General features: G+C 49.0%; 2 protein-coding genes across 5 annotated transcripts; both read left to right on the top strand.

The window, feature by feature from the left end:
* The first annotated feature begins 1,158 nt into the window (after window positions 1-1,158).
* On the top strand, window positions 1,159-5,156 carry LOC123129052 (probable E3 ubiquitin-protein ligase RHB1A). 4 transcript variants are annotated; one of them, XM_044549193.1, is made up of 7 exons: window positions 1,159-1,341; window positions 1,461-1,612; window positions 2,461-2,587; window positions 3,258-3,432; window positions 3,536-3,673; window positions 4,172-4,281; window positions 4,651-5,156. In XM_044549193.1, exons 3-7 carry the CDS (start codon window positions 2,525-2,527, stop codon window positions 4,678-4,680), a joined length of 516 nt encoding a protein of 171 aa, XP_044405128.1. In that variant the 5' UTR covers window positions 1,159-1,341; window positions 1,461-1,612; window positions 2,461-2,524; the 3' UTR covers window positions 4,681-5,156. The 4 variants fall into 4 exon arrangements, with proteins under 4 accessions (XP_044405128.1, XP_044405129.1, XP_044405131.1 ...); XM_044549194.1 differs by having other exon boundaries at window positions 2,445-2,587; XM_044549196.1 differs by lacking the exon at window positions 1,461-1,612 and having other exon boundaries at window positions 1,317-1,341.
* A 1,493-nt stretch (window positions 5,157-6,649) lies between these two features.
* LOC123129051 (calmodulin-binding receptor-like cytoplasmic kinase 2) lies at window positions 6,650-8,612 on the top strand. The gene is made up of 2 exons (XM_044549192.1): window positions 6,650-7,175; window positions 7,263-8,612. Exons 1-2 carry the CDS (start codon window positions 6,923-6,925, stop codon window positions 8,411-8,413), a joined length of 1,404 nt encoding a protein of 467 aa, XP_044405127.1. The 5' UTR covers window positions 6,650-6,922; the 3' UTR covers window positions 8,414-8,612.
* Window positions 8,613-10,694: the final 2,082 nt, after the last annotated feature.

The following is a 10,694-nucleotide window of genomic DNA, read 5'->3' as shown; positions in this document are numbered from 1 at the left end:
TGCGCTACTGTTAATCCTCCACCTATAAGGCATTTCTTAGTAGTGCAAGTGCAACCAATGCCCCTCATTGTGTGTGTATCCCCCTGTTATGACAAACACGCAAACAAAAACACCGCCCTTACGTGCGTGATGTGGCCTATCCGGCCTGTTTCAACATGCACACCAACCAATAGCCCGTAGCGTTTGAGCTACGACCCCCCTATTCGATAGGTGCACCAATCAACACCCTCACCCAGCCGCGTGCGTGATGTGGGGCCCCTGCCTAGTTTCAATAGGTGTGGCAGCCAACGCCTCGTCTCGGGCATGTCTGTGGGCCCCATGCCTTGTTTCGACATCCAGCTCGGCCAGCGCCTCGCTCGTGGTCGCGTTGTCCGCACTCACGCGCGACCGTCGGGAGGTCCATTCGCAAAAAAATAGATGTGAGAAAACGAATGCACCCGCCTGCCGTCGGTTTTGAATGCCGTTTCGAAACATCAAATGTATATAATCGCAAAACAAAAACAAAACAAAACAAAATAAACATAGTTAATGTTAGCAGCTTAGAGTTGGGCCATGCGAGAAAATGTCTTGCGGATCAAGTGCGTAGCCCCCTTTCTCTCTTTACTAGAACCACCAAAGACACGAGTAGCACAAAACAGCTTACCTAACCACATACCACCGATTTCTCAAGAAACACACACACACACACACGCACGCCATCGCTGTCGAGTCAAAGCCACGTCGACGACCCCGTTAGCATCACAAACGAAAGTCCAACCATCCCAGCCGACCAGCCCCTACTCGGAGGCGACTGCCCGCACCTCCCCGCACCTCCCCGGGGCCCACCGTCAGCGACACGCCCAGATCCACGTGTCCCGCCCCCGTGGCACCCCGATCCCGCGGCCTCGCCAACTCCCAGCCATTTTCCCCCCTCTCCAGAAAACAAACGGAAAAAGAAAAAAAGCCAGCGCGTGACGTCAGAAAGCGAGGCGCCAGTGCGAGGAGGATCTTATCGGTGTCAGCTAGCACCCGTCCCCTCCGCGTGACGCGCGGGCCCGGGCCGCGACGCGGGCCCACGCACAGTGGGAGGGAGTAGGTTTGACTGGGTGAGCAGGCATGGTTCCCCGGTCCTCGTCTCCACCCAGGCCACTCTTGCAGAAAAGCCCCTCCGGATCCCGCAAACCGCCGCGCACCACCCCCGCTCTCCCTCCACACAGGAGAGGAGAGGAGAGGAGCACACGAGAGCCAGGGAGCTCGCCCGCTCGCTCGCTCGCTCGGCCCCGGCGGACGGAGAAACCCCACCCCACCCCGCCCCAGCAGCAACCCCGCCGGCCACCGCCGGGCCTTCCCCCGCTCCCGCCGGTAATCCGCCTCCGGCTCGACCCCGCGCGCTCCTTGCTCATGCTTGGGTCGTCGATTCCCCTCCCCTTCCCCGGGATGAATTTCGTTTTTATTCTCTCCTCCGCTCGATTTCCCCCCAGGTCCGCTCGAATTCCCGGGCCCTCGCCGCCGCCCGCGCCGGAGAAGAGGAAGGAGGAAGCGGGAGGAGCGTCGGGGTTTTTGCTCGGGTTGCTCCGTCGGAGGAAAAAAAAGGAGGTCGCGGGTTTTGCTTCGCTTGCTCGGATTGCAGGAGGTTCGTCGTCTTCCTTGTTCCGCGAGCCCAGATACCCGTCTGTTCCTCTCGGGGATGGCTCCGATCCGTCCCGTCGCCCGCGGATTCGGTAATCCGGCTGTGGTTTTAGAGTAGCGGCATAGCGTGCTCCACGCAGAAGAGGAAGGGGACAAGGGGGGTTGCGGCTGGCTCACGCCGTCGGCCTGGCCCCTGCAGTCGACCCAGCGTGGACTGGACGGTGCTCAGTGCTGTGAATCAACGTGGCCTCGATCGGAATTTAGCTGTCTGGTGACGCCTGGCTGCTCCTGCCGGCGCAATCCGGCACTTGCTTGCACGCTTTGCGCTGGGGGTTTGGAGTTTGGGCACACTATCCATGTCTTGTTGGTGTTTCAGGCATACTGCAGCCTTGCCCATGCTTTTCTCGCTCATGAGTTGAAGTGAAGGCTACATGGGGAGTGCACTTGTGTTGTGTGCAAGCCTTGCCTTCTCTGCAGGGGATAAGGGTGCATCGGTAGGTAGCTCCGTGCTCGATTGGTCGATTTGCTATCGGCTAAAAGCTCCGGTGGCACTGCCGGTGTCCATTTCTGAGCTAGAATGCGAAATTATGGAGTATGGTGCATGGTTTAGCATGACTTGTAGTATGAAGGCATGGTGGTCAGGTCATGTCCACAAGTGATATGTCATTTCTGTGGGTGTTAGATCAGCTCTATTAGAGTAAACCAGATAATAACAAGGTGCCTGTACAGTTGTATGGTCGCGTGCCGGCGCACTTTGCCTTATCTTGTGCAGTTGTGCTATATGCTGTATTTCTTGTTCAAATCATGGTTCCCTGTTCTTTCTTATATCAGTATAGACTTGTTTCTTTGTAGGGTATGAGAGACGAAAACAACAGCTAGAGGATAGCTCAGATTAAGCTCTTTCATCAAGGATAGAATGGGTGGCTGCTGCTGTTGTGCATCAAGAGCGGAAGCGGATAGAGCACCGGTTCACATCTATGTATGTAGACCCTGTTTTATGCTCTGTGAATTCACAGTGTTCTCTGTTTTGTGGGCCCCTGTCAACTATCGAATGACCTGTTCAACTTTCGGATGACCCGACGTCAGTGTCAGGGTGGTCTCTACCATCTTCCTTGCATTTCTTTTATATGAAGATCAAATCAGATTATCCACAATCACGATACTCATATATTTATATTTAAGTTGTTTTATGTTTTTTGCTAATAATTTAAGTTGTTATATGCAACACGCTCTGCTCATTTGTTGATCTGGCATGTGCGAGTCATCAGTGTGTGTTCCAGAATTAGCTGATGTTTTACTTGCACATGCTTATAATAGTAGAGTACTACAACTTTAACTGCCTTCTTGCAGTTTTTGGTGCAACATGACAAATTATATTACCTACAGCGTGCATCTCCCATTTGTGTCTTCAGTTCTTGATGATTTGGCATTGTAGACTCTGATCTTTAGGCCATATGCTGCTTGCTGTAAACCTGTAATGTTGTCTATGTGATATTACACACACTTTTGCAAAAATGACAGCCTCCTTTTTGTTGGTAATTTGCACAAATTGTCATGATTAATAATGGCTAGGTGGTACCTCTTTTTTGTCAAGTCCGGCATTATTAGTCACTTGATGTTGCTAAGACTGTTTGCTTTGCTTTATCCAGCATCAGCAAAACCAAGAGGAGCATGAACCTTTATCTTCTGCCTTTGACGGGTCATCTCCAGCTTCTGCTATAGTCGCAGTTGACACAAATCTGGACACATCCACTCCTGACACTTATCGGGCACCACCTGCACCATTGCCTTATGATGTTAGTTTGCCAGTTACAGAAAACCCAGGTAAAGCTCTTATGGGCTTTGAGGCTGATTAGAATTTTTTTTAGACTTATTAGAATTAACCTAGTAATGGTAGTGATGCAAGCTTATAATTTTTCATGTGCAGATCTGGAGAAGTCAGATATCAAAAGCAAAACAGATGATCAGCAGGAATCTCTGAAGGTGGATGAATACGAATCATGTGAAAAAGGTGCCCCTGAAGATAAGATCGAGGAGGAGGATGTTTGCCCTATCTGCCTTGAAGGTTGTTTTCTCTTGATCATTTGTTGATACTGTCTTTACTTGGTTGGTTGTGGAACTGGATGAACATGTTTGTGCTACTCTTCCTATAGCCTGCAGATCTCTTGATCTTATTTAGTTGAAACATAACCATTTGTTATCTCTCTATTGATGGTAGAGGGATATGTTACCCAGAATCTGTCAGTCAAAACAAATGCTGGTGTCCAGTTATTTTTCTGCATTTGGTTCAGATGTATGCATTATTTATACATTTTTATCAGTGGATGGATAATTCTGCATGTTTATAAGCCTTTCTTTATCGGAGCCTTAAACCTGACATAGTGGACCTTTTTGATGAGAAGTAAGCTAGGAACTTCCATTATGCTGTAGCTTCTGGTTGCTGATTCGTGCGACACTCCAATTATCCTCCACTGATGCACCAATGGATGTTCTAAATCTAAGCTATATGTTTGCTGGACCATAAAATTCCTTATAATAACCTTTCTCTTTGTCCTCTCACCAGAATATGATGAAGAAAATCCCCGCTCTATCACCAAATGCGAGCATCATTTCCATCTTTGTTGCATACTCGAATGGATAGAGCGAAGCGAGACTTGCCCAGTCTGTGACCAGGTTAGTATGGTAAAATCCATATAGCTCACTAAAGACAGTGCCGTCGACGCATGTCGATGTGTTTTCTGTTGTCGTGCCCTGTATGGCTGTATGTATGTTCATTGTGAGACACGTTGCATGGAAAGGTATACTTTAATAGGTGTTTATCATTCTGAAAAAGCTTAGATACAAACTTTCTGATGATCCCGATCAGTATGAATATAAGAGGACAACCTGTGGATATCTCTTCGATTATATTTGTGACGATTTGTTATTGGCTATCGTTTTCTTTTCATGTCCCCAATTTGTGATAATTCTGTTTTTGCACAAATTATCTGCAAATAAATATGGTACCTTGCCTTGATGAAAGCTTCTCGTGCTATGTTGCAGATAACTTTGATAGATGAGATGTATGAATAGCATGTTGACCCTGGTGGATCTTCTCTAGGAGCTCGTGTGTGCCTGCCGAGGAGGTTTAGTACTAGTCCTTTTCCTATGGGGAAGTAAAATCAGCAACTACTCTGCTCCTAATATGGTAGTATGATCTGGTGGAGGTGCTACTGGAATGCATCTTGGGAGAACAAATGGGAAATAATGAAAAACACAAGCATCAAGAAATATGTTACCTAAAAAAACATCCATCCCTATGTTTATACTAGCATTTGTGTCGAGCTGTGGCTGTTTATGGTAACAGGAGGATTAGCTGGCTGCATCTGCAACATGCACTTCATACTAGTCGAAACTCTGAATCTAGCTCTCTTTTTTTCATGCTTTCTGGATTTTGGGTCATGTTTTCTGTGATTCGTCGAGCGTCTGTATAAACCATCACATACTTACTAGATATAGGGTGACAGCAAGTATAAAAGAACTGGTTCTGAATTGTGTCTTCATTTGTATATCCTTACCCCCCTGAATCTTCTCCCGTTTGGTGATCCGAGCTGTCACTGTTTTTCAGCTTATGTTTCTTGTTGAGTAATCCATCTTCCGGTGCGGCGCATAGTTTTATCCGCCGGCAGAATTGTTCCTTAGCTGCTGATGTTGCTCTCGTTGACGAATATGTGCGAGCTCAGCTCCTTGTCCGGGCATTATGGGTGATAGATTTATCATAGTTATTGTTGCGTGTAATCCCATGAAGATTGACCTTTGAACAGGTCTGGTTGTGACAGCGGAGCCACACTTGAGACTTAATCAAGCGGTTTTGGTACTATGAAATGGTGGCGCTGCTCTCTTGTGCCACAAGTGGCTGCCGTCCGAGGACATTGACACGGTCCCTCCAAGCACATTTACTCGGCAATTGTCTTATAAAATAGGGTCATGTATATCTAAGTCAACTGACATTTTTGTATGTTTTAAGGCAATTTTAGAACGCACAACTTCAGTCGTATAGTCGTAAGGCTGAGGTCTTTGCGATAATTTAGTCGTTTGAGGTATTCTTACGTCTTAAGATGATTCTAAAAAGATTGACTTAAATTTAGTCTTTTATGAACACTTTCTAGAAATTTCGGTGATAGAAAAGGAATTGGAATTGCATTTTCCGCAAATTGACTTAGACGTAAGAAAATCTCAAATGATTTACGATTGGAAGCACTTATGTGAAAATTGAAATCATGTGTCCAATCGATCAGAAGGGAATGGCACTGAGCCGTTGTATCGAAAACGAACAAATCCGAGCAACAAACATATTCAAGCTGTTTCATCAAAAACGAACGGTGAGGTCGCTTTCTTCTACCTCCTGCCCTTTCTCTCTCTTTGTGTATATGTCTGGCCTGATTGCGCCGCAACGCATTATTTCCCTCACTCCCTCAACTGAGGTCATGTATGACATCGAGCTTAGTAGCTAGCTATCTAATTCGAGTGGCAATGGAAAGGGAAAATGCTTCTCACCAACACCGGTTAACCCTCACGTTGTTACTGTCTTCGGCGAGGTCCTGGCTCGACCCTGTGGTCGGCCAACCACATCACCTCCCTCCCCTTCCCCGCGGCCCGTGGATCTTCGCAGGCATTCATCTGAAATGGTCTTATCCTTAAATTGTTTTCTGTCTAACAAATAGCGTTTATGAATTATGATAAGCAAAACCGACAAATTTCACTGTAGTATTATGCAGTTTACTTTCGAGAGAAATCAAGTCGTATGATTCTTAAATGAATCCTTGCCGCTGATCTGGCAGACGGATGGTGAGGGTGGAAGAATTCTCTCCTCTGCCAATGGGCGTTTTATTTATGCCAGGTCGCCTAAAGACACTGCAGCAACTGCATGTGGGTCCGGAAGTGTTCATGGCCCACTTGCAGAGGCACACGGCAATTCCATGGCGAGGGGCGGGCCCACCTGCGGTGCCCGTTTAAATGCTTGATCAAGATGAGCTCGTGGCAGTTGGTAGAGAACTCTTCCACTCTTTGCTGGATGGTTTGCCCGGTCCAGCTCCAGCTCCAGCACACTGGATAGCACTGCAGAGTGGGCCCGGGGCGGCCTCGGGCCCACACGCAGAGACACACTGTATGGTGCGAGGAGGGCCCACGTGCGCTGCGCCGCTGCCTAGCTGGCCGGCCTTCCTTGGATGGACGTGGTCGCGCCCGCGCCCTTGCCCTCTTCTATAAACCGTACGTCGACTTCGCCGCCCGGCTCGCTGGCTGGAGTTGTGGACGTAGCTGGGGCCTGTGGGACATGGACGGACGCGACCACCGTAGGAGGCTGTCGGCGTCGGGGTCCGGCCGGCGGGAGCGGCTCGGGCCGGCCCCCAGCCCCGCGTGGTCGCAGCAGCTCTCCGTCGGCAGCGGCCGGGCCAAGTCGCTGTTCCGGTCCATCGGCGTCTGGTTCAGCTCCCTCTCCACGCCGTCGTCTCCCACCTCCGCCAAGAAGAAGCGGTCCAAGCAGGCGCCGGCGCCGGCGCATGACGACGCCATCAAGAAGCCGCCTTGTAAGCCTTCCCTTCTTCTCGATCGGCGGACGGCCGGTCTGCTTATTCCCCTTCGTCACCTTGACTGTGTTGGTCTTACTGTTACAGCGTTCGGCTACGGCACCGAGCGGGCGTTGATGCTCCGGGGAGGAACGGCGAGAGGAGGAGGAGGAGGGCTGTACGGCGGCGGGCGGAGGAGCTTATCGCAGACGCAGCAGCAGTACCAGTTCCAGAGCTCGGTGTTCACCATGGAGGAGATCCTCAAGGCCACCAGCAACTTCTCGCCGGCGCTCAAGATCGGCCAGGGCGGGTTCGGCGCCGTGTACAAGGGCGTGCTCCCGGACGGCACGGTGGTGGCGGTGAAGCGCGCCAAGCAGCGGATGCAGAACCCGCACGTGGACGTGGAGTTCCGGAGCGAGGTCAAGATCATGGCGCGCATCGAGCACCAGAGCCTCGTGCGCTTCTACGGCTACCTGGAGCACGGCGAGGAGCGGGTGGTGGTCATCGAGCATGTCCCCAACGGCACCCTCCGCGAGCACCTCGACCGACGCCACGGCCGCTTCCTCGAGCTCGCCGCCCGCCTCGACGTCGCCATCGACGTCGCGCACGCCGTCACCTACCTGCACATGTACTCGGACCACCCCATCATCCACCGCGACATCAAGTCCTCCAACATCCTGCTCACCGCCTCGCTGCGGGCCAAGGTGGCCGACTTTGGCTTCGCCCGCCTCGGCGCCGGCGGCCTCGGCCACGGCGAGGGGGGCGGTGGGGCGAGGCACGTGTCCACGCAGGTCAAGGGCACCGCGGGGTACCTCGACCCGGAGTACCTCAAGACGTGCCAGCTCACGGACCGGAGCGACGTCTACTCCTTCGGCGTCCTCCTCGTCGAGATGGTGTCCGGGCGCCGCCCCATCGAGCCCAAGCGGGAGATGAAGGAGCGGCTGACGGCGCGGTGGGCGATGCGGAAGCTCGTCGAGGGGAAGGCGGCGGAGGAGGTGCTCGACCCGTGCCTGCTGCGGACCGGCGCGGCCGCCACGGCCGTGGAGGCCGTGCTGGAGCTAGCGTTCCGGTGCATGGGGCCCGTCCGTGACGAGCGGCCCAGCATGGACGACTGCTGCCGCGCGCTCTGGGCCGTCAGGAAGACGTACAGGGACACGGTGTCCGCCATGGCCGCCGCCGCCGACGCCTTCTCCGACCGGGCCAGCTCCTCCAGCGCCAGCACCGGCACCAGCACCACCGGCGATTTCTGCCGGATGTAGTTTTGTTTTGATTTGGCCTTCTTCTTGTAAATATTTATTTTATTTTTGGGAACACGACACTTGAACTATATAGCTTTTTTTTTGCGGGTGAGTGAACTATATAGCTTTAAAGACTTGGTTGATCAAATGGGCCAATTGACCATGAACCAAGCGACTTGTAATTAAACACTTGATGTAATACTTATACAAATTAAAATTTGTATTAGAGAATGTTTGTGTGAGTCTTCATGATACTTTTTCTTAAAGAAACCTATTTTCGAAGGCTTATTGACTTGTACTCCCTCCGTAAAGTAATATAAAAAATGTTTAGATCACTTTAGTGATCTAAATATTCTTATATTAGTTTACAGAGGGGTAACAAATTAACATTATTCTTCGACCGAGCCAGCTCCTCCCGCGCCAGCACCGGCACCACCGGCGATTTCTGCCCAATGTAATTTTGTTTTGATTTGGCCTTCTTCTTGTAAATATTTATTTTATTTTTGCGAACACGACACGTGAACTATATAGCTTTAAAGTCTTGGTTGATCAAATGAGCCAATTGACCATGAACCAAGTGACTGTAATTAAACCTTACAACTTAAAGTTTGTATTTAGAGAATGTTGCGTGACTCTTCATGATACTTTTGGCTGACTAAATTTTGAGGAGTGTTCCATTTTTTGTTATTTTAGCCTGCGGGGATGTCTTATTACGCACGATTGCTATATGTAAGTTGACTGAATTTGTAATTTGGGTAAGTTAATTTTGTGAGAGAAAGAATGGTTGGAGGAGGAGGAAAGCTGGAGAGAGAAGTACGATGGTTGGATCTCAATCTATGGTTCAAAACTTGATTTACCCAAAATAATTTTTCATCCTACTTACATATAGCCAATCCGCTTATTGCGTGTTTCTTAATGGTGATGTCTCCGCCCAAGCCTAGCCCGGACAGCTCCCAGGTCTAGTAACAACAACCCTTCTAATTGCTTCTCAAAGTATAGAAAATCACCACTGTGCATCACTGAAGCTAGTTTAGCCCTAAACGTATCCCAATGCTAGTTACGCCCCTGACTGAAGGATCACATGTTGACCAATCAAGGCATGTCAACTCTGTGCATCGTTATGTTGCTCAATACCATTGGCACACATGTGACCGCCTACAATCATTTTCAAAGTATCGTTGTCCATACTTATGTCTGCAGCCTGAAAGTCTTCACGTTCAACCAGGCAATAGGGAAGGACACTCAAGTGGAGTCTCAGTTCACTTGCTAATGCTATTCATTTCGTGTTTGCTTTTAGGTCCCACAAGGTTAGATGAATTGCGACATGTGTCCTAGTCTATTTGTTCTCAGTTTTATCATTCAGTTTCTCTATTTGTCCAATACATGACCCAATACGCCGAGGCATCACACAATTTTTTTGGTTTTATATGTATACCTCTAACAGGTTCAACAACTATGGGAGCTTATGCATCTTCCAGAATCTTGAAAAATCAGGTCTTCATCGAGCAACATCCATATTAGTTTCAGTGGAGAACTATATGGGTGTGTGAGTGCATCATCTGCCAATCGCACCTATGTACCCACATTAAAGCCACTATTATGTAAATCAAGTATCTCATCATAGGTATCTTGTTGAGTTTGCTTCTACTATTATGACTGAGAATAAATTTGCTTATCTAGAAAGCATCCAAAGACCACAATATCATCACAACAGAGAGACAAAATGAAGTGTTCATTCATACACAAACAGTGAGATTTTTGAGTTTGATTGAACCAAAAAATGTTGCATATTCAGTCATAAAGGTAACTGAACATCCAAAAGGGATGAAGATGCTCTGGTTTTAGTCAAAGCAAGCTTAATCATAAGTCCAAGCACATTGGTCACACATGCAGGCAACACCCTAAAGCTTTTATTTCCCTACAAACAAGGCCAAAATTTTGACAAGTCGTCAGAATTTCAGTTAGAAATTTCGGCAACATAACACGTCCGGTGGCCAAAGATTGAGGACCATAACAATTATATATGGTATTATAACTAAGATATCACATATATTCATGTGTGAGCAGGAATACAAGTTGGGTGCTCTACCTCCTCCTCCTAGTATCACTAGTAGGATTTTGATCTGTAAGAGCTAGCTAGCTACTTGCTACTCCAAAGCAACACACCAAGCAAGCTATCATTTGCTTGCTATTATTCACAATTCTGAAAAGAAGAAACTAATCAACCAACGTGTCCATCCATCATCATGGCCTCAGGCTTCACAACCACGTCATCCTTCCTTCCTCTGTCACACTACAAGCT

This window comes from Triticum aestivum, chromosome 6A (genome assembly GCF_018294505.1).
Source record: "Triticum aestivum cultivar Chinese Spring chromosome 6A, IWGSC CS RefSeq v2.1, whole genome shotgun sequence".
Lineage (NCBI taxonomy): Eukaryota > Viridiplantae > Streptophyta > Magnoliopsida > Poales > Poaceae > Triticum > Triticum aestivum.
This window is presented reverse-complemented; position numbering and strand designations above follow the sequence as displayed.